Source organism: Equus przewalskii, chromosome 26, assembly GCF_037783145.1.
Source record: "Equus przewalskii isolate Varuska chromosome 26, EquPr2, whole genome shotgun sequence".
NCBI classification, from domain to species: domain Eukaryota; kingdom Metazoa; phylum Chordata; class Mammalia; order Perissodactyla; family Equidae; genus Equus; species Equus przewalskii.
Genome location: NC_091856.1, coordinates 36,604,255 through 36,627,804, shown reverse-complemented (window position 1 = coordinate 36,627,804; position 23,550 = coordinate 36,604,255). Strand labels below are relative to the sequence as shown.

Sequence of the window (23,550 nt, the reverse complement as noted above, 5' to 3'; positions counted from 1 at the left end):
GGAGAGGGAGCGGCCGAGCACGGAACGATGGGCCGACGGGGAGCCCTGGGGACTGTGGGCCCTGGAGAGAGCTGGGCGTGGATGAAACCCTGCAAAATGCACTTGCGGAGAGTGAACCGTACGTCGAAATTTAAAACAAAAGGAACAGAACATTCCAGACTCTTGGAGCAATATGGGCCAGTGTCCCGGCCACGCTCTGGGGAGGGGACTGCTCTCCTTCACATTTCTGCTTCCTGATGTCACATGTCACTGTGGAAAGCCATCTCCCCGGGGGCCCGAAGCACAAATGGTCACTCGGTCACTGGGTCACTCGTTCCCCTGCCGAGTACCCACCCACCTCCTCCCAGTCTCCACACATCACCAAACGGCCCCCACACCCTTGCCATTGCTCCTTCTCGTCCTCCCCCACCACACCCTGGCCTCCAGGGACCAGCAGCCCGCCCGGCCCTGACCTCGGCAATCTCTGTGGTCTCTCTAGCAGCTTCCACAGGCGTCTTGGTTGGGGGGGGCTCCTTGCTCACGTCTTCCGTGTCCTCATAGTAGGGATACTCGTAGTAATAGGTCTCGCCTTCATTCTCTCCTTCCGGGTACTGAAAGTAAATCAGGGCCACGTGAGGAAGGACAGACTCCATCAACAGACAGGCTGCTTCCTTCTTCACCCTCCGGGTTTAGCCGGGAAGAGCAGACACCAGAAAGTCATGCCCAGCTGCAGGCACAAGTCCCCCAGGAGGCCCTGAATGGGGTTCTTCCCCCTCCAGCTCCTCGGGAAGCTGAGCCAGCCCCACAAGAAGCCCAGGGGAGGAAACAGGGGACCCTAGGTCCCCTTCAAGGAGAGTTGGGTCCTAAAAGCTCCAGACATTCGGATCCTTTAGAGCCAAGGGCCAGACAACTGGCCAAACCATGGGCTACGCTGGCAGTGCCACTGTCACTAAGGATAACCCCCTGACCTTCCCTGAAGCCCCAAACCACAACAGGAGGGACCTCATAGTGACAGAGGAGAAGGTCTCGCCCTCAGAGCCATTTCCATTGGAGGAAGTGGGAGGGGCCGGCCAGGAGGCCTCGGCCGCAGGAACCCAGCTGGGCGCACCAGCCAGGCCCATTCTCGGGGTTGCTAGGACGTGCCTGGGCCGTGGACCTGCAGCTTCATGACTCGGGGCGATAGGAGGGAGGCCCAGAGGAGAGGTACAGAGCAGGACTGAATGCTACCCAAAAGAAAGGGGAGTCAAATCTGAGCAGGCGCTGGGAGAGGATTTTCATTGGAAAGCGGCAGAAAGAACTACAAGTAAAATGAGCCTAGGGTCTGCTGGTGTGTGGGGGCAGCTGGACGAGAAAGGCTGCCCCACAGGCCACAGCAGGTCACGGTGAGAGGATGAAGGTATTGGACATGCTCCTGGAACACGGGGCGGGCTGTCCTTCAGGCGCTGCCGCGCTGGGGATCAGAGGACCCATCCTTCTGCAACCAACAGTCCTGAGCTCCTCCCTACTTGGAAAGCTCCAGAAGCCACCCAGCAGACCTGGTCCACGAGGACACCATGGCATTTCCACTCCAAAGCCCCCATCCAGGCTGTGAGCCAGAAGGTAAGAGAGACACCTTGCCCTCATCATCTAGAAACCCGTGTGGAAGGCTCTTTACAAATATCCTTTGTGCCTGCATCGCTTTGGGAGCACAGACTGGTTCGGAGAGTGAGTCAGGCACCCCGCAGTTGTCTCCTGGGTCAACTCATATTCTCGCCCAGTGCGTTTATTTAAGACAAGGGTCCCACGGCTTCTGTGTCCCTCCACCTCCACCCTGCCTGCCTGACACCCCCACCAGGAATCCAGCTGGAGCTCACTCACATATTCATCTGGGTTGGGGTCCTGCGACTGGGGGGTGTCGGGGACTGCAGTGTCACAGTCGGGGCTGTAGTGCTCGCAGTAATCATAAGCTGCCCGGTGGTCTGAGACGAAGAGCAGCTGCTGGATGTCACCCTGGAAAAGAACAAAAGCCTTTGAACAAGCAGCACACAGTGGACTCATGTGGCCCAGGAGACCAGAGGAGCTTGTCCCGATGGCCAGCCTTCCTCTCCAGGAGCTGCTGGCTCCAAGAGCCACTCAAGCCAGGCTGGCCTGCCCACCCACCCAAACACCCATCCATCTACCCAACCACCCACCTGCACATCCGTCCACCCACCTATCCGTCCATCTACCCATCCATCCATCATCCACTCAGCCAGCAACCCATCCATCCACCCACTTATCCATCTACCATCCACCTACCCAACCACCCATCCATCCCTTCATCAGACGCCTGTTGGGCACCTGTCAGGTGCCAGGCCAGTGCTCAGACCTTTTGTCTACCATGGGTGATAAACGCAGCCTGTAAACTCCTCCACCCTAAACTGTGAGGGCTTGGAGGTACCCTCCCTCCTTCCCCATCACCCCCAACCACGGGCGAGCGTTGTGTGTTTTTAAAGCAGTAAAATGCCCTATGACCCAGCAATTCCAAGCTTAAGAACTAAGACAGGCACCTGGACAATTCACTCAAATGAGTTCACCCAAAAAAGAATTGCAAACAGGGACTCCAACAAGTCATGCACACCCATGTTCACAGCAGCTCTAATCACAATAGCCCAAGCATCCATCCACACACGAAGGGATAAACAAGTGTCGTCCGACAACGCAACGGAATATTAACGAGCCGTAAAAGGGAATGAAGCACCGACACACGCCACAACATGGACGAACCCACACCACCAGCCACTGAACTTTCTGGTTCTTTTCAAGGCAGACTCCTGGCAGCCAACGGTCCCACGTGTCAGCTAGGAAGAGCATGCAACCATTTTATTCCATCTGCTCTCACCAAGACGTACAGACAGTAGAGACATGAAAGGGCTTCTACCAGGACTAAGGAGCCCGGGTCTCATAAGCATCACCAAACGTTCAAAGACCCGAGGCAGAGGGGCTTTTGGGCCCAATCAGATGGATATAAACCAACTGCTACAGTAAAGATTTTATTATGACTAACGTTTAGATGGTGTTTACTAAAGATCAGGCACGAGGCAAGGGAGGTGCACGCCGTCATCCTTTGGTGCCCACAAGAACCCTATGAATTATGTTCTATTAACTCCCATTCTGCAGCCGAGAAAACCGAGGCCCCGAGAGGTCACCTGCCCAGCATTGCAGTCACACAGCAGCTGGGCGGGGCCAGCTTGATGCAGCTCGCACACACCCATCACTGCATGGCCCGCTGAGCTCGAAGGAGGAAACAACGTGGAAGAAGGTGCTGATTGCTGGCTCTCAGTCTCAGAGAGGGGGCCCCAGGTGGGGGTGATCGGGAGCTGTGCCAGGAGTCGATTCCTTGGGCCTGAGCCCGTCCCGCCATGTGCCCGCCTCAACGCAGCTGCTCACCGTGCATGCACTTTTTCCAGAATACGTTATGTGTGACAGTAAAGGACAGGCCCTGATGCCGCTGTGAAACCCTCATCCAGTGGGTTGCGGGGTCAAGGCGCCACGGGCTGCACCCGGAGGTAGGACATTCTCATGGTTTATCTGCACCTTCACTCACTCAGGCCTCACAGAGGCCCACCTCTGGGCCTGGCACCTGGTGACAGACTCACCTCCACCAGGAAGACTCCTCTGCTCTGGCTCACGGACCCGGAAGCTCTGAGGCAGCTTCCTGCTGTGTGCTCCTGGCTCCGTCAAGTCACCCTGCATGCCTAGGGCCCTGGGTGCGAGGGGCTGGGCGGGGCTGGGGGACCTTCATTGCTGCGAGCCTTGTCTGCACACCCCAGTCGTTGTATTGGGGACGGCTCTCCTCCAGGGAGAGCCTTGATTTGGGTCCAGCGCTGCACCTTGGATGGAAGGGGAGACCTGCCCACCGGACAGACCAGGGATGACGTGGCATATGAAACGGCTGCCAAGGGCAGAGGGAATCCCAGCCCACAGGGGCACACAGGGCAAGAGCATGTCCACACAGCCACTTCCTAGCTGTGTGGCCCAGAGTAATTCTGCTCACCTCTCTGAGCTCTGCTTTTGCTCCATGAAAAATGAGCACAAAAGCGGTAATATCCACCTCACCAAGTAGAGGAGGCTAAAAGTCCCCCAGGCAACACTCTTGTATACAGAAGGTGCTCAGTAAGAAGGATTAAAGATACTGAGATCAAGGGGGGCAGGCTGCTCAGAAAAAGTCTCGAGGGGAGGGAGGATTTGGAGGAGTCCAGAGGCTGCAGAGTTCCCAGGTGGATGAGGAGCGGGAACCTGGCAGCACACACGTGGGGAGGGAAGGGAGGAGACCACTGCATTCAGGGCAACACTTCTGAAAGAGAGGCAAACGGGCTCACAAGGAGGCGCCAGTGGGGGAGGCCAAGGCGCCAGCGAGAGGAGCTCAGAGGGCTCTCAACAGGAAATGCCTCTCAGCATACGAGGAGGGGAGAAAAGGCCGGCATGTTTACTGCAGGCAAAGAGCCCAGCTCTTTCTTACGCACCCACCATCCATCCATGCATGCATCCATCCACCATCCATCATCCACGCACCCTCCATCCATCCAACCACCTACCCATCCACGCAGGCATGCATCCATCCACCATCCATCATCCACGCACCCTCCATCCATCCAACCACCTACCCATCCACGCAGGCATGCATCCATCTACCATCCATCCATCTCATCCATCCATCCACCCATGCATGCATCCATCCACCACCCATCATCCATGCATCCATCCACCCACCCACCCACCCATCCATCCACGCATTCATCCATCCAACCATCCTTCCATTCATCCATCCACCCACCATCCATCAACTCATTCAACAGCAATTAGTGAGCACCTACTAAGTGTCAACCACTACATCACACACGGGAGATGCAGTCATGGCCCAGAACACTGCCTGGCAGTGCCCACACTCTCCCGAGCACCTTGGGCTTAACTTGTATCCCACAGATAAGATCACATGCATACCCAGACCATGTATTCATCTGGCTTTCATTGATGCCCCCACAAGTCCACCACCTCTTTCTGGCCCTGCTCTGCCATGGTCCAGCAAAAGACGTGGACTGCTCCTGAAAGGCAGAGCCACAAGTGGAGCAAGAGAACGCAGGGCCCGTGAGCTTGAGCCAAAGGAGGTGGTGTCCATACTGCACGTCAGAACCACAGGCCGCAGCAAGGACGCTGCATCCTCCCTGCCTTTCATTTGAAGGTGTGCGAGCCCCTTCTCTGTGCCAGACCCTGGGCTGTGCCGGGAAGGTAGAGAGAGGCACAGGAAGGGACCAGATGTGGACTCTCATCTCTGGACCACGGCTAGGGGGGCGTGCCATCCAAAGTCACTAAGCATGGGTCCCCAACTGGCCTCCTGGGGTCTGTGAAACAAGGTGCTGGTGGTGTGCACTGCTCTGGGGACAGGACCCATTACCCTCCTCAGCCTCCCAAAGGCTCTGTGGGAAAACTGACCCAGAGAAGGGGTGAAGTAGGGTGACTCGGCAGGACAACTGGCTGACAATCCTCGAGTCCAGAAAAGGCCCATTCCTACCTGATCCTGAGGCATGGTTCCAGATATGGGGCCCCCAACTCGGGTTTGAAACGCCCAATGATGAGCGAGGAGCTCCGAATGCCCCAGGCAGACCTGTCTCCACACAGACGGCTCTGAGGAGTGGAGAGCTCCTCTTTCTAGGGTCAGCCCGCACGTCCAGCTCTGCCTCTGGCCATGCACACAGACGGACCCTCCTTCTGTCAGTGTCCCTGGACCACAGCCCGGCCACAGCTCGCACGGGGCACAGTTTGCAGCCCCTCTGCCATCTTGCCTCTAGTCCTGTCCCTCTCAGGAAGAGTGGGAATGAAGCAGGAGCTGCCTGCTGCTGCCCCTGGCCCCCAGGCCCCACCACAGCCAACTGGGGGCATCGTGAGAGGGAAGAGCAGGAGAGGCGCCGCACTCGCCCACACCTAAGCCTTTCACATGTTCTCCCCAGGCCAGCACCCAAACCAGAAGCTTCACTCTCCAAGGTCATGATGCCCTCCATCTCCCTTGACTGGCAGAGCCACTCATTCACTCTCTCTCTCTCTCCTTCTCTCCCTCTCTTCCCTTTGGATGTCAGAGGCTCCTGGCCCACGTTTTAAACTCTCCAGCAGATGAGAACCATATGACAGGATAGTGAATCAAAACCACACATTTTTATTAAAAAACATGACTTCCAGTTCAAATTTCTTCCAATTCAAATATAATATTTTCTCCTTTCAATTGGCAGCTTGACATTTGAATCTATGTTCTCCAAATGCAGTTGCTGGAAGGAAGAGGATGCTCAGGGCATTTGGGGAGCAGCTGGGGCTGCTGGCACTCGATGCCCCTCGATCGAGCAGCCAGCACGCTGGAATACCCCTGTCTGGTAAAGGGCCTGGCTCCCCAGAAAGCCCAAAGCCTCGGGTTGTGGACGTGCCCACACATCTCTGCGGCCTGTATCCCGGGGCGCCCGACCCAGCGCCAGACCTTGGAAATCCTGCACAAGGTGGCACGCGCTGCCCACACATCAGGCGGCGAGCACGGCTAGAGGCTGGGGCATAAACATCATGGGCGGGCGTGGAGCAGGGTGCTTCCCACAGACTCACCCCGGGGCTCTGGAATCCAAGTGCACGTTCATGCTGATCCAGCTCTCGGCCAGCCCCGGGGCCCTGCCTGTGCCGCGCACTCCCCCAGACTGCAGCAGAGTGAACCGGGCTCAGCGGAGGACCCAGCGCAGCCGCCCATGCAAGCAAGAAGCCCCCTTCGTTTCCAGTGCTCACTGTCCTCTGCAAATGCCCGGACCTGTGTAAAATCCCCCGAAATCCTCCAGTGGGGTCTCACACCAAAAAACGTGCCCATTTGTTCTCTGGGCGTGTCCCTCAGACGGCAGGGGTCTATCCATCCCCCTCCCCATGGTGGAGAAGGGGAAACTGAGGCACAGACGTTAAGGCTCGTGCTCAAAGCCCAAAGGAATCTGGGTCAGCTCTGGACCCAGAGCCTCCTCCAGGGCTCCTTCCAGCCAACCTACCGCCTCCTCCCTGCACACAGGAGCCCTGCACCCTGGATGCTCCATGAGGACCACAAAGCCAGAGAGCCGGGTACGACTCCCGCCCTGTCCCTGGGGCTGTGGGACCTCGGCGAGTCTCCCAGCTCTCTTACCTCAGTTGTGGATGAAAACTGTTCTGATAGAGACGAGATGGTTGCTGGACCCAAAAGCACTACGGGGTGCTGGGGGCACCGTCAATGCTTGGGTGGGGTACCACGGGGGGCACTGGGCGCTCCTGGAGGAGGTGTCAAGTGGGTACTCGTGACCTTCACTGACCCTGTAAATGCCATGAGGGGTCCAGGGCAGAGAGAAGTCCCATCTTCTCTTGCCCCATGCCCAGCAGTGGACCCCCGTGGAACCGAGGCCCCTTTCAGAGACTCCGACACACGGGCTCTGGGGCGGAGCGTAGGGTTCGGGATCCATGGAGCCCTGATCATTTTAAGGTGCAGCAGGACTGAGAAAGGCCCCTACAGTCTTCAGACAAGCTCTGACCCTACATTTCGGGCCAAAGGCAGCCCCCCAGAGAGCACCATCCTTTCGTCCCCAGTGAGGCCGCAGGAATTCCTGGGCATGCACTGTTCCTTCTAGAACATCAACTCAGAGCCAGCTAACTTGTCTCTGAAGCAAGGGGGCATGTGCGAGACTGTCCCAGCCCAGCCATCCACCAGCCGAGCAACCCCAGACAGGCCGCAGCCTCTGGGAGCCTCATCTCCCCATTGAGCCAAAGGAACCCCAGCCTCCCCTGGCCGCCTCCACCCCCGTGTGGACCAGGCAGAGAATACCCTGCCGCCAAGATGCTGCAGAGCCAGGACGCGTGCTCTGCTTATTCAACTCAACTTCCCCTGGACTTGGAGTCTGTTCTGGGGGGTGGGGAAGCTGGAGGCCTGTGTGCCCTGTGCGGGGAGCTTGTCTCTCACTGTCCTTTTTCTTGTCAAGCCCAGATGCAACCTCAGAATTCTTCTGAACCCAGGGTTCCGGGAGCCACCACCTGACTCCGAGACAGCATACCGCCTCGGTTGCCCCTAATTCTGGTCCATACTGCCTTTCAAATGTGAAAAGGATGGATCACAACTCTGTGACAGTGTTTTGAGAGCATTTTCAGGATGCTTGTGTGACGTGCAACCAAGCTCCAAACCACAGACCCTGAGACTCACTCAACGAGCCCCGTCTCCCGAGGGAGTCTTTCCCAGTGGTGCTGGTGGGAGGTGCTGGGGACCTGGAAACAAGGGCCGCTGCTGTCCACAGCCCGCAGCCCATCAGGGACCAGTGGGCACAGTCAGCAGGCCAGCCCCAGGCTCGGGTGTGTCTGTGTTCTGGGGGGACTGGGCAGAAGCCTGGAGCCGGGGCTGGGTCGGGGTGCGCACCTGTGGCTACAAGGACCACACACAGCGAGTAGCCTGCAGCACCAGCCTGCAGTCTCTCAGGACCCCACCTGGGCCTTTTGGGAGCTGGACTCCAGCTCTGTGAGGCTGGCCACAGGTCAGAGTTGCTGGCGGGCAGAACCCTGGCCCTTCCAGAGACACTGAGGGCACCTCAGGATTTCTCCGATCCAGCAGCCCTCTTGGGTGGGGAGGCCCTGACCCCAAGGAACCCTCCAGCAACCTGGCCTCAATCTTGGAAGAGCCTGCTGCTCCCTGCCCCAGAGGCAGCCTAGCAACCCCCAAACTCGCAGACCCATGGCCCACTTGCAGGATCTGGGGTTGTCTGGGGTGTCTGTGCGTGCATGTGTGCACCCGCACGCATGTGTGTACTTGTGTGCATGCATGTGTGCATATGTGTATGCATGTGTGTGTGCATACATGTGTGCAAGTGTGCACATGCAATGCAGAGGACGGCCTTTGTGTGACCTGCTGGTCTGGGTGACCTACATCTGAACGGCAACAGAAAGAGGCCCCCGTGCTTGAGGACCCTCGGGACAAAGTGAGTACGCACATTACAGTTCACTCCCAACCGAGCACCCGCTGATGCTGCTCTTTCCCCGCCTGGTGTGCAGGCAGCTCCTCCCACCAGCCCTGAGCCTCCTGGCAGCGCCATTTCTCTCTCCAGGAGCAGGAAGGCACTCAGGCCCGATTCATCGCCTGACCACAGGCGTCTTGGCTCCCACATACATCAGGATTCCATGAGGTCACGTACGGGCCCCAGCACAGAGGGGGCTGTTGACCTAAGGAGGGCACTGGGGTGACAGTGAGGGGCCTAGGACTCAGTCCCCTCCCTCAGCAACAGCCCACCAGGTCCTACAGCTCCTCGTACCGCCCTGATCCCTTTCTCAGCCTGTGCTGCCCACCAGGTGCCTCAGTGTGTCACGGTGCTAGCCCTCACTGCATCTCGGGGACAGTGACTCCTTCTTGCCTCCTTTGTGCTCACAGGGGTGAGCGCCTGCCCACACTCACAGCCTCTCCAGGAGGGAGCCGAGCCTCATTTCCCCTCTCTCAGCCCCATTTCACAGATGGCACAAACTGAGGCCCAGAGAGGCAGCGTCCTTCTCAACGGGCACAGAGTTGGGGCTCTCGGGTCCCCACGCTGCAGGTCCCACCCCAGAGCTGCATGGTCTCCTTGGCGCTCAAGTGGCATATCCTGTGCATACGACCACCTCGGGCTTCCAGTTCCCATAAAGAACGCTGTCACCTCATCCAGGCAGCCCTCCGTGGGGGCAGGTACCAACCCCCAGCCTCGTGAATGCAGGCTGATTCTGAATCCATGCCTCGGACTCCAAGCCAGACCCTTCAGCCACTCAGTTTTGCTCTAATGCCAAGCCCCAGACCCAGTGCCCTGCTCAGCTTCCCCCGTGGGGCCCAAATTGCTGCCCAGAGAAGCAGGTGCCTGCTGTTTAACTCCATCCTTACTCTAAGGAGGGTCGGTTTCTCCCTTCACATGCCTGATTTCTGCCCTGACAGGATAATAAAGCTCTGCTGGGCCCCTAGAAGCTTCTGCACCATGCCTGGTGGTCAACACAGCCACTCCGCTCTGCTGCATGGCCTCGATGCCCCAGGCGGCAATCGGCGCTCCCTCCATCTTCCTGCTGAGGACAGGCCAGGTGGCCCGCGAAGCCACCAGCCACGTGGACGCAGCAGGGCGCGTGTTGTCCTTGGCCCTCGCTGAGCCGGGAGCACTTTGGGGAAGGAACCAGTTCTGCCTTTTCCAATAATGAGATTTCACCCGGCCCGCGTTTCTGCTCTGAGCTGAGGAAATTGCAGAGTTTTCGTTGGAGAGCTTTGCAACCTCGGGGGCTGCGGAGCTGGAAAACGTCAGGTTCATCCAGATGAGGGAGGCGCTCACTCGGCATATGCCAGCCCCGCGAGCGCGTGTGGCTGCCCCTTCTGACGGCCAGCCAGCTCTTCATTTCCTCTCCCTGCCATCTGATGCTGCATGCCTCCCTTCAACAAAAATCCCACGGGTCCCTGGGGAAGCCAGCCCCGCCGCTGCCGCCTGGCACCACGACCCTCCTGGTCCAACCCAAACAGGCCCCCAGGGACCGCGCCGCACGCTCGGCTTTCCCGTGGATTCTGCAGTCTAATTTTAGCCAGCGCACGGCACGCTCCTAAATGGAGACACAGAGATAATTCGAGAAGACAGACGCTTCTTGTTCGAGGCTGCCGGGGGCAGCGCGGGCGGGGTTGGGGGTGCAGAGGTGGCCAGCGAGCCAGCCATCCGTGGAGCAGACCCAAGAGGGAAGCGTCGACTCTCCTGCTGCCCGTGGGGTCTGGCCACAAATCTGCACCGATGTGCAAAAAGGCAGCCAGTCCGAGTCGGTGTGCCCTGGGCAGGGCTCAGAGAGGGTGCAGGCCTCCCTGGCTGGCTCTCTCCGGACAGGCAGAGGAAGGTGGTGGGAGCCCCGGGGCTCTGGGGGCAGCACACCTGGGTTTCCACCCAGACCAGAGGAACTTAGGTGCATTCCCAAAAGGTGTGGAGCCATGGCTTCACGTCTGCACAACAAGGGGGAGGTGACGCCAGCCTGGGGGGCTGTGGGGAGGGTGGAGCTGCTGTGGTCCCACGAACAGGAGCTGGGGCAGCAGTGCATTGCCCAAGAAGGACCGGGGAATCAGCTCACACATGCGCAGAGCACCAGGGATGTGCACAGGCACGGACCGTCACCATCCACCCGGCAAAGATTTCCTCCCCGGGGAACCTGGAGGATTCTGACAGCCTGCAGTGGGAAGGCGAATGCTGGGGGGCCCTTCTATGAGTCGCTTCCTTGATGTCCCCGGAGACTTCACATAGCAAAGGCCACCCAATTCCCCTGTGCAAGCTCTTGAGGCCCAAACAAATCACATTTGAAATCCTGCTGTGAGATTTTCATCCAGGCAGCACACAACGGAAGAGGAAGGGCCTCCAGGCAGGGGAGGTCGAGACCACTGAGGCCATGATTTTCCGTGTACCACAGTCTGCGAGCGAGTCTAACACTATTCAGGTGAGTGTTAAAGAAAGATGTCCACGTAGTCGGAAACCACCTCCTGCTGCCCCCACCCCAGGTCATGCCTCGCCAGTCCACGTCTGTGACCTTCCCCCCACGACACGGCTGTCTCCGGTCCCAGCCCAGTTCTCACCTGCACCACCAGTCAGGTGCTGCTCCAGGGTGTCTGGGCTCGAGTCTACTCACAACTGTGCTGTGCAGGTCAAACGCAGGTCTAATCTACCATCACCAACACCATTACTGCCATCACCACCATTACTGCCATCATCACCACCATGACAACTGTCATCACCACCATCACTACCACCGTTACTGCCATCACCACCATTATTACCACCATTACTGCCATCACCACCACCATGACAGCTGTCATCACCACCATCACTACCACCATCACCACCATCACTACCACCATCACCACCATCACCACCACCACCATTACTGCCATCACCACCATCACTACCACCATCACTGCCATCACCACCATCACCACCACCACCATTACTGCCATCACCACCATTACCACCACCATCAGAACCACCACCACCACCATTACTAACATCAGCACCATTACTACCACCATCACTACCACCATTACTGCCATCACCACCACCATGACTACTGCCCACACCTGAGTCTCCAGGACGGGGCCAGGGGCACAGGGGACACCTTGTCCCCAGACCAAGGGACAGGGCAGCAGAGCCAGCGGCAGGGGCCAGGCTGACAGGCCCACCTCCTCCAAAACCCAAGAGACTCTGTAAACAGCACAGACCTCACATCCTTCCCTCATCAGCTGTGTGGCTCTAGCGATGTCACTCTGGACATTTAGATGACCAGCCAAGTCCCAGGTCCAAGGGTCCACACTTGTCACCTGGGCAGCACATGAGTGAAGCTGTCCCACCCTCCTCTCCTCCAGACTTTCAGAGCAGCAAGCCTGGGGACGCTGGGTTGAACACGGAGCACGTGGAGATCGCCGAGCACAGGGACACGTGCTTTGTGACAAGCTCCTCAGAGGAGGGCACATGGACCCTGGGCGCCACTGCACAGAGGGGTGAGGCATTGACCACAAGTGGCCTAGGTGCCAGATCCCTCCCTTGCCAGCTGTGGGGCCTTAAGTGCATCACTTGATCTCTCCAGGCCTCTATCTGTTCATTTGTAAAGAGAATCATAAAATCCACCTCACAGAAGTGTCCTGAGCACCAAGTGTGACGGTACGCACAGCACGCTTGGTGGGTCTGGCTCTCAGTCAGGGCTGGATGAATCAGGAGCAACCGCCATCACTGCCACCATCATTACCTTCACTGCTAGTACTGCCACCATCACCACCATGAGTACTGTCATCACCACCATTACTACCACCATCACCACTACAATTACTGCCATCACCACCATTACTACCACCATCACCACTACAATTACTGCCATCACCACCATTACTACCACCATCACCACTACCTTTACTATCATCACCACCATTACCACCATCACCACCACCATTACCACCATCACCATTATTACTGCCATCATCACCGTTACTACCATTATCATCACCATTACTACCATCATCACCACCATTACTACCTTCACCATATTACTACCATCACCACCACAATTACTACCATGACCACCATTACTACCATCACCACCACCACCATCACCACCATTACTACTATCATCACTACCACCATCAACACCATCACCACCATTACTATCATCATTGCCACCAACATTAATACCGTCACTACCATTGCTACCATCATCACCATCACCATCACTATCATCACCACCATTATTACCATTGCCACCATTACTATCATCACCACTACTACCATCATCACTACCATGACCACCATGACCACCATTACTACCATCACCATCAGCAATATCACCATGACCATCACTACCACCATTACTACCACACCACCACCACCACCACTGTCATCATCACTACCATCTCCATCATGAACATCACCACCATCACCACCACCACCATTACCATCATTCTTAGCATCATCACCATCATCACTCTCCCACGACCCCCGTGACCACCATCATCACCATCACCATCAGCTCTCGAGCTCTGCCAAAGCATTTCCCAAACGAAGGCAGTCAGCTGTGACTGTTCATTCTTTCTCCCATTCAATCAGCACTTTTAGCCCCTGTAGGACGAGCCTATGGACACCAAGATGAATAAATCAGCATCCCTAACCTCAAGCCTCAAACTCTTAGTGTGTCCTCTGAAGGCAGCCCAGGTGACGGAGTAACTGACTCTGCCTGGGGAGGTCAAGGAAGGCATCCTGGAGGGGGAGGCCTCAGAGCTCGGCCCTGGAGGTGGATGCTAAAGGTTCACATTCATGAAGGTCCTATTCGTGGTGCTCACTCTGCCACCACCTCATCCCCATCCCCCCGGACGAGGCCCTCCACCCTCGGGCACCAACTCCCTCTCCTTCCTGCCTTCCCCATCCTAGACTCAGACCTCAGGTCTGAAACTCAGCCTCCGCAGGGCAAGGTCCAGACCCTCGATCATCCTGCCCTCTGTTCTGAATGTATGACTGTGAAGCCGCATCACTAACATGTGAAGCATGGTCACTAACGGGCTGGACAGCCACAAATCCCTACACTCTCCGTGGGAAGAATATACCACCACATCTCCCCACCCTGCACTTGCACAATTGATCGTTTTGAACCCGGCTACAGAAATTCACATTTATCCTTACTGAATTTCATTTCCTTGGCTCTAGAACATGGTCCCAGCCTGAAAGACCTTTCTGAGTCTCATTCTGTCAAGAGGAGAGTAACTGGCGTCCTCGCTGACAGTCAGACCTGACTCGGGGTCTTTCTGCAAACCCACGACCAGCGGAAGGCTTCCCCCCTGCATGCAGGACACGCACATCCCGCTGGGGGGCCGGGCAGCAGTGGGGGCTGATTTTAGAGGCAGGGCTGCTCCAAATGCTGTCTGCCATCGGTTCCGCCTCAGAGTAGGCTCTGCACTGAGCCGAATGGAGAAGGCAGAGTTATCGTGAGCAGGAAGGCCCTGTGGCACAAGCCCGGCCAAGGTCCTGGGCTGTGCCCCAACCCCAGGCCACCCTGACGGCAAATGCTCTCCGGACACAAGAGGGTCGGGGTGAGCCAGTGCGGCTAACTCGTGGGGACCATCTGCACTTCCCAGTTTCTGGAAGGTGGCTTCACACACACAGCCTCCCAGAAGCACTAACTGCCCGCAGGCCTCTCGGCCCTGCAGACGTCGGATTGGTAGAATTCCAGGCCCCCATGAGGGTCAAGAGTCCTCCCAGGGCCCTCGAGTCCTGACTGCCGCCTGGTCACCCCAAGACCTTTCCGAAGGACCTGGTTGTGGACCAAGACCATCTGGACTGGCCACAGCTGGACAGAGAGTGGCTGGGGAGGCCTGGAAAACCCAGCAGGGACTGAAGAGGGCAGCGACTCCAGGTGGAAAGCGAGAAGTGCCAGGGCCCAGGGTGGGAGGGGCGGGAGGGAGGCGAGGTCACTCTGAGTGGAGACACTCATGGCCTCGGGGCTGGGAGGGACAGAGCCCAGGGGCCAGCTGGAGGGTCACCCTCACGAGGGGAGTGAGCAGGCAGGGGCTCTGTCAGGCTGGAGGGCAGATGCCTAAAGGGACAAGGATGGAAATCTGGCATCAGGGACCCAATGCCCCTCATCCCTTCACCTGAGAATCAAGACGTCCTCCTGATCCAGGGAAAGGTCCAGACCTGGGCCCAAAATCCAGCCCTGCACTTCCCTGCTACGTGACTTTGGGCAGGTGGCTTTCCCTCTCTGGGCTCCAGGTTCTCCCGTGTGCACTGCGGAGCCAATGCAATGCACACCTCACGGGCTGCTGGGAAGAACTGTCCAGTCGACCATCAGGACCGGACTACGAGGCAGTGAGGGCAGAACGCACCGTCCTCGACACCAAGAGGGAGCGTTACTGTTACTCTGCTTCTCCAAACAGAAGGGAGAGATTACCTGTGGAGGCAACCGCCCCCCGCCCCATCTCGGGGCCTCAGGCTTTCTGAACCAGCCCCCCTGACCGGCCCAGCGCTGGGGCTCCTCAGGGAGCAGAGGCCGCCCGGTGCGGGCCCCACAAGCACCTGCCCTTCCCAGCGCTGAGAGAGCGTCCCAATAAACGCAGGATGGCGCCGACTGGAAAGGAGCCCAGGATGGACTGTCCACATTCTCCGAAACGGAGACTCAGAGCCAAAGCGTCAGAGACCGCCCGCGGGTGCTCCGCACAGCCGTCAGCCAGCCGCCGGCCCTCCCACCCCGGGACACGCGCTCAGGGGCCGGGCACCCAGCACCCGCCAGCCCACCCTCCAGTCTCCAGAGGCAACAAAAGGGCTTCCCCGTGGTTCCCACCCTGGAGGCACGGGGACGCTGAGGCCGAGGGTCCCCTCCCCGCCCTCCTGTGTGGCCTGCCCCTCGGAGGGGACACCTCGCACCCCACAGCCTCGCAACAGCAGCCCAGGAACGAGGGACCATGCAGGTGAGGATTGAACGCAGCCCCTCCACCCTCCAGCTGAGTGTGCGGCCCTTGCACGCCCCTCCTGAATCTCCCCGAAGCCGGCAGGAACAACAATCAGGACTGCATTACAATAGTAAGCGCCTACCCTCCCCGGAGTGGGCAAGAGAGCCGGAGAACGGGCCGTGATGGGTGTGCCCATGCCCAGCGGCCCTCAGACAGTATCCCTGGATGCAGATGGACGCCTCGGGCTGGCTCGCCGGTCATGGACCCCGTGTTAAGGGCTTTGTTAGGCATTGTCTCCTTCCATCCTCACCACAAGCCTTACAGCCCATTTTCCAGATGAGGAAACTGAGTCCCAGGCTTGTCCAAGGCCGCGCAGAAGGTAAGCGGGGACCAGGGCTCGGCTGCAGTCCCCCCACATCCCCTGACGGCTGGTCATGGTAAGGAAGCCCACAAACGCAACAGGATCCCCTCGCCCTCCAGCGCCCACACAGGAGCCCTGAGCTTGGGCGGGTGGCTTTCCCTCGGCCACTGACCCCGCCACTGCAGGCAGGACCGCGGGACTCGGCACCCAGGAGCTTCCGCCACAACGCCCTGCCCCTTCAGGAAAGCCAATGACCCTCCTCCCTCCTTGGCTGTGACCCGGCCGGTCCCCGGGGCCCTCCTTCCGGAGCCGCTGCAGCTTGGCGGGTCGACGCGCAGTGACATTCCCTTCTGGAGCCACGGCGCCTATCCTCCCAGGAGACCCACAGATCGGAAAGTCCACTGTAGGCCGGCATGAGGTCATCGCACAGGCCGGGCCTCCAGCGTTGCATCAGCCCGTCTGGGCCGGCACAGGCACTGCTGATCACAGTTTCCATGGAACAAATCTGAAGCCTTCGTGGGCCAGGCAGCCGGAGGGGCCCGGTCCCCAGCTCGAGGGTTGCAGCAGGGCCTGTCTGATTCTGTAGGCTCTCTCGGACCCCTCCTTGCCAGACCCCCCAGGTAGAGATGGTCCGCTCTGGGCTACTTGGCTCAACATGGATCATGAACACCTGGCACAACCCAGGCCACCTCCAGGGGCACGTCCTCAGAGCTTGACCTGCACCTCTGAAAACCTCTGACCACTCAAGGTGTGATGCCAGACCAAAGCCCCTTGGCATGGACATCATCTGAGACCATGCTCCATGCTCTTTGCCGCTGCCACATGCTCCTGCCTCTGCCAAGCAGCCACACCCTCCCCAATGCCCAGCTGGTCACTGGCTCCCAGCCTGCAGGCTGCCAGCCACCCGTACCAGGAAGGAGGCCAGGCCCACGCTCACCCACTGCCCAGCCCTTCCTGGACCCGAACCGGAAACGAAAACACACTTCAAATTCCCTGCACATTGTCCTCATTGGCCGGTCAGCCCCCATCCACGCTCGGAGCTGTGCATACGGCTGCCCCTGACCACCCCGTCCAGCTCAGCTGGGAGGAGCAGACCGTCCTTCCTTCCTTGCCAGACACAACTCAGCAGCCTAAGAAAACTCTGATCTGAAACCAACCAAAGATTCATGCCCAGAGACTCGCTTTTACTTAACCACACATACCCTGCAGGAATTAACAGGGAGAAAAACCCCCTTCCACACTGGTGTGGGTCTCTAGTTGAATTGTCACCCCACAAGACAGGTCTAGGTCCTAACCCCTGGAACCTGGGAATGCGACCTTATTTGAAAACAGGGTCTTTGGAGACGTAATTAAGTTATGGGTCTCCAGATAAGACCACCCTCGATTAGGGCGGGCCCTAAATCCAATGACAAGTGTCCTGTAAGAGCACACAGAGGAGAGACACAGGGAGAAGAGGACAGGCCACGTGGAGACAGCCGCAGAGACTGGAGTGATGTGGACACAAGCCGAGGGACACCTGGGGCCACCAGGAGCCGGGAGAGGCAGGAAGTGTTCTCCCCTAGAGCTTCCAGAGGGAGCACAGCCCTGCTGACACCTTTTTACCTTTTTAAGGTGGTTCCCTCTTATTTTATTCTTTGACCATTGGCCCTGAGCTAACATCTGTTGCCAGTCTTCCTCTTTCTTTTGTTTCTCCCCAAAGTCCCAGGACATAGTTGCATATCCCAGCTGTATATAAGTCATTCTAGTTCTTCTACGTGGGACGCCGCCACAGCATGGCTTGATGAGCCGTGTGTAGGTCCACACCCAGGATCCGAACTCGTGAACCCCAGGCCGCCGAAGCAGAGTGCACAAACTTAACCACTTGGCCAGGGGGCCGGCCCCCCTGCTGACCCTTTGATTTCACATTTCTGGCCTCCAAACTGGGAGAGAGTAAATTTCTGTCTTTTTAAGCCACCAAATCCCAGACATTTGTTCCACCAGCCACACGAAACTCATAGAACTGCAACATCCCTGTCCATCCCAGGAATTAGAGAAGGTCCCTGCAAAGCGGGCGGAGCTGAGGGCCTGGCGGCTGAGACGCCTCTGACCCTGACTCTCTCATGTCCCTCTGCATCCCTAGGGGTCCGCCTGTTGGGCGCTGGGCCACCCCGCATGGCCTGGCACGGCAGGGAGGCCCTCTAGGGAAAGCACAAATGGACTCCAAGGAGAGAGCAGCGGCTGGGGCGGACGTGGCTCATGGGACAGAGCCGGGAGGCAGGACGTGATCCTTCCAGGGCTGCTCTGCTCACTGCTGCAGCCGTGGGATGGATCGTGCGGGCTGGTGTTCCAGACAGAGCTGCTGTTCCCATCCAGCAGGCTCCAGAGCTGGGCTGCTCCTGTCCCCAGCATGGGTCTAACTAGCAGCACCTGCTGGAACAGCATCCATGGACCCGAGAGGGACACCCGGCCTGTGGACACCATCAACTGGTGAGCACAGAGGACACAGAGACAGCTTGAGCAGAGCCCCAGGGCCGCTCACCGCCGGCAGCCTTGTCCCACTGTAGCATCTGCCTTGCCTCTGAACTCAATGCCAAAGGGGAACTCAGAATTGGCCCCGCCAGCCCCTGGCCGCCAGCTCCACCAATGAGCCCCTCAGTCCCTTCCAAAGAAGGGAAAAGCACATTCTGGAAGGTGTCTGTGGTTCCTCTCCACAGAGAAGTTTGGGTCAAGTTGACAAAACCTTGAAGAGGCTGTCAGAGATGGAGTAACAACAGTCCCAATGAGGTGGACGACCCAGATGCTGCAGAGCACGCTCCTTCCCCACCACACAGAGAACATCTTCTCCGGCAAATAGTCCCCAGATGTCTGGGCACCCAGGAAGTGTCCTTCGTCCCCAGTCCTGCAGCTCACTAACCACGTCCAACATGCTTCGCACTTTGCTGTCTCCGCGGCATTTCTTCATGCCCCGACAGCCCCTCGTTGCCCAGTCATGAGCCTTTCCCTCTGGAGCCCACTAGACTCTGGTTTCCTGAGCCCTGTGTGATCTCCAGCATGGGCCGCCCCAGGGAGGCCCTCGGCAAGTAGCAGGTGACAGGATGGCTCCTGGAGGGGTCTGGGGGCTCAGCAGTCACGGCCTGGGCAGTGGGAATGAGGACGTGGACCTGGGCCTCTGGTGCCAAGCTCACGGTTCTCTGGCCTTAGAGACCTTGACGGCGCCATTCTCCATCCACATCCCGGGAGGGCAGCTCTGCACCCCCCAGAGGAAGCCCAGGCCGCCTTCGTGGACAGCTAAGAAAGCCCCTTCTCAGGAGAGGCCCCATTCCCGCCCCAGGAAAGCTGACTTCCAGGAAGAAGTGTCAGTGGAAAAGCCAGAGCCCTGGAAAAAGGGGATCAGCGATTAGGTAAGCCACGGGGTCTTTCTGAACAGCTCAGAGGCGGGCAGGCAGACCGGACGACCGTCATTTGGATGCAATACATCATTCTCCCACCGGCACCCGGGATTTCGCAGAGAAAGCTCCAGTTTAGTCTGTTGGGTCTTGTAGCCCCTTTAAACATTCAACGGCTTAAAAGGAGATTTGGCTCCAGGCCCAGATCTTCCCCTGGTGCGGCTCTCCTCTGCTCCACAGCCCCCCTCCTGGACACGGCTCCCCCCAAAAGGACAGTCCTTCCACCACAGAGCCCTAAACAGAGGCCCTCCCCAGGCCGAGCACCCCGTCCCACGCCCCAGACCCCTCCAGGGTGGCCCCGTCAGAACCAGGCTCACCCCAGGGCTGGGGAGGCCGAGGGAGCCGCGGGCTGCTGACGCCCGCCTCCACCACACACCCAGGCCCAGGGTCTGCACCCAGGGGGGCCCCGGGCACCATGCCGTCTGGCTAAAACTAGGCGCCGCCCTGCAGGAGAAGCACTTATCTCGGCCCTGACGGTCTCCATCCCCAGTTCGCTTCCTCTGGGGCTCCTCACAGGGGACAAAGGAGGCCTCTGTGGGGCCACGCACACCCCAGGAAAAACCCCAGCGCTCCCAACAGACTCTCTAGAATTCGCTAAGTCCCTATTCTGAAGGAGCACTGAGCACAAAACTCAGCATGTGTGTGCCAGCAGTGACTTGGCCATCCACCCAAAGTGCCCAGAATCCTTCCGGCTCAGCCAGCGCTTCTCAGAGCTGTGGGACAAATTGGCTTTTAATGAGGGGAAGCCATCCTTCCAGAGGAGGAATGTGGCTGCAAGAGAAATATTTTTCAACGGTGCGGCCCCCTCCTTTTCAAGAGACTTCTCTAGCAGCCAAGTGGTTAAAATGGCAAGTGTCATTATTTGAAACCTGCTGGAAAGCAAAGCGCTAAATCACTTTTATCTCAAAAGAAATAAAAATTCTGTCTCGCTCCCCACGAGACAAAGGGCAGCTGGGAATGGGAGGCCCACCCACCCAACTTTATCACCGCACTGAGAAGGAAAAAAGCAAAGGAAAACAGGCTCGGGGGCCGCCGAAGACATCACCGCCTTCTGCTGGTCTTCATTACGAACGACAGGCCGCATTTTCCAACAGGAGTACATCTAACAGCTAGGGACGTCCAGGGCTAGGAAAACCTGCTTCAGAACGTGACGAAATTGTGATCAACAAAAATCTCTCCTTCCTGGAAGCCACTCCCGCTGAAATCAAACGCCATGACCAGAAAGAATGGGTCCCCACAATTCTGAACAAATTCCTGAGCGGCTGTTTCGCTCAACGCCTGCCCACCCTCAGCCACACGGCAAGGCCTGCACCGCTGTTGGGAGGAGCGGAGAAGGAAAACAGGGCTATTCATCGGAGGCCCATTTCTTTTTTTAAATAAGTTTCATCCTTTAATAATAAAGGTAGGCAACGTCGTGAAACGCCGGCTGGGGTCCACGCACATGCATGAACTCTCACCTCTGCCTCTCACACACAAATACGGGCTGGGCACTATGGCTGTCCCCATTTCACAGTAGGGAAAACTGAGTCTCTGACAGGCTGGGCAGCTCGCCCGGGATCTCACGGCCAGTAAACGGTGAGCTGGGATTCAAAACCAGTCTGACCCTCCCGGTGCTGCCCAACAGCAATGCATTCTTCATGTATCTGTGCTCATGGGAAAACAGCTTTTCTGGCTCGGTCAGAAAATCAGGGAGGCAGGATTTGTTTTAAGATCCTGATTTTTTTTTTAAGACAGATAAAGCTTTTTCCTGGACCTTTACAATAAAAGGCACACCGTAAGCACAGAAAAGGCACCAGAAATTACAAAGACTTGGTACCACGCAGAAAAGCTACTGCGCAATAAACTAATTCCAACCCCCAATGCCGCTGCCCAGCCTCAGCACACGCACCTTCGCAGCTCAGAACTTCAACCCACAGGAAAACGGGCAGCGGGTGCCACTCTGGCTGTGGGTCGCTGAGCAGGAATCCAAGCCGAGTGCTCCACAGGTGGGCCCTGGTCAGCCCCCAGCATCTCTCGAGGTGCCATCACTGGTACCCACGTTTTACAAACGAGAGTCCTACAACTCACCAACGTCGCCTGCTTCACCTGGATCCCCTCAACAGCAAAAACTCCATCCCAGTCTGCACGACCCCCAAGCCAGCCTCTGACACCAGCTCCCCAGGAGAGCCCCTAAGCCACCTCCTGCCGGGCAGAGGACAGCCCGGAGGTCCACAGTTCATCCCGGGTCTCTGGGCAAGTGTGGTCAGAGGGTGCGTCTCCATAACTTGCAAATGGTGCAGTGGCAGCAGGATGCAGGCGCCCAGGCCTCCCGCTGTCCTGCACGCTGCAGCTGTCCTGGAAACCTGCTCCGGCCACACAAGGGCTGCCCGGTTCGGCAGGACCCACAGACCCCCCTCCACACACTGGCCGCCAGCCTTCTCCTAATAGGCCCGGCCTGCTCCCACCTTCTGATCTCTCCTTGCTTATCCACATCGGACCACCCGGTTTCTGCCCCACCTGTCCACCTGCTGCGACACTGCATTGACATCGAGGACAAGTAACTCCCATTTGTCAAACGTCACCGTGAGAGAGGTCACATGCTGCTGCTCGTAGCACTTGACCTCATGGAATTTTCGTCCCAGCTCCACGAGGTAGCCGCCTTTCTGCTTTCCTTTTACAGGTGGAGAAGCAGAAGCAGAAGCTTAGAAGGGACAGAGCCACCTGCCGGAGGCCCCGAATCCAGGCCATGACGGAGCGAAGAGTCTGGGCCGAGGCCGCCACCCTCCTGAACCTCTCTTCCGTAGTCAGGCCACACGGCCCCATTCCGACTTCACAGAAAGAGAAGACTTGCCTGTTCGCCCACCCTCCCCGCCCACCGGCAGCCATCGCGGCTGCCACGAAGACAGAATGAAGTGACGGGCACGCACTCTCACCCCCCATGCGCTCAGTGACTGCTGGAGTCCAGCCAAAACTGCGTCCGGCCTGGCAGGACTCAAGTCACAGAGGAGACACAGGCCCCAGGGAGCCCACCCCAGGCGTGAGCACTGGTGAAAGGGACTGGCCGGTCCAACACCGCCCAGAGGGGAGCTGAGGGTTCCGGGGAACTCTCGCCAGCTCTCGGGAATTTCTGAAGGAAATGCTGCCTCATCCTGTCCTCCGTCTCCGGGGACCCCAAGGGTGAAATCAAGAGAGCCAGGACAGCCCTCAGAGACCATCCAGCCGGGGGGTTTCCAAACACGCTTTAGCCACGGCGCCCTTGGCGGGCCCAAATCTTCCTCTGCAAAGCCTGATTATGTCAAAGGAAAGGGAGCCCACCGAGGGGCCTTGGCCGCCACCTAGCCTGAGCCAGAGGGAGGAACCGTGACCTGAAGTGCCTGGTGGGTATCCCCGAACCCCCAGGGCCCTGCCACAGGAAGCTGAACTTGTAAAGTTTCCAGGTGACTCCGACGCCCCCCCGGGGCCTCCCTGGTGACCTGCTTCTCCAAGGCTAACTTACACTGAACCCCAGTCGACAAAAGAGAGGAACGCAGGGCCCCGCGGGCTGCAGTGGGGTTCCCAGGGCCCAGTCTGCTCAGTCCCCCATCTCCGGCATTCCCAGGAAAGCCAGGCTCCAAGCTGGACACCGCTGGGCACTACTGACTTAGAACGTCTCTGAATTGTGGCGGTGCGTGCCTTCCTGAAGCTTCCACTCCCTGGCCAAGCTCTGCCTCCAAGGCCACCCAGAAGGCAGCTGTCCCCTCTTCGCAGGATGGCCCTCCGCCATCGGAAGGCAGGAATCTGCCTGTTTCCACAAGCCCTGGGTCCCGGCTCACCAAAGCCCCATGTCCTGCCCAAGGTGGTCCCCGGGAGACACGTGTATTGGGCCCCGTGGAAGA

General features: G+C 58.3%; 1 protein-coding gene across 5 annotated transcripts in view; it reads right to left on the bottom strand.

Annotated features, from left to right (window-relative positions):
- COL5A1 (collagen type V alpha 1 chain) overlaps nt 1-23,550 on the bottom strand; it is a 170,388-nt gene that overhangs the window by 98,549 nt on the left and 48,289 nt on the right. For all 5 annotated transcript variants that reach the window (XR_011533551.1, XM_070596216.1, XM_070596214.1 and 2 more), the window contains exons 5-6: nt 1,837-1,968; nt 453-590 (exon numbers count right to left, since the gene is read on the bottom strand). Coding sequence is in view for 4 of the 5 variants with exons in the window: in XM_070596216.1 (XP_070452317.1) it covers nt 453-590; nt 1,837-1,968 (270 nt within the window). In the remaining variant the exon portion in view is untranslated. The remainder of the gene's footprint in view (nt 1-452; nt 591-1,836; nt 1,969-23,550) is intronic.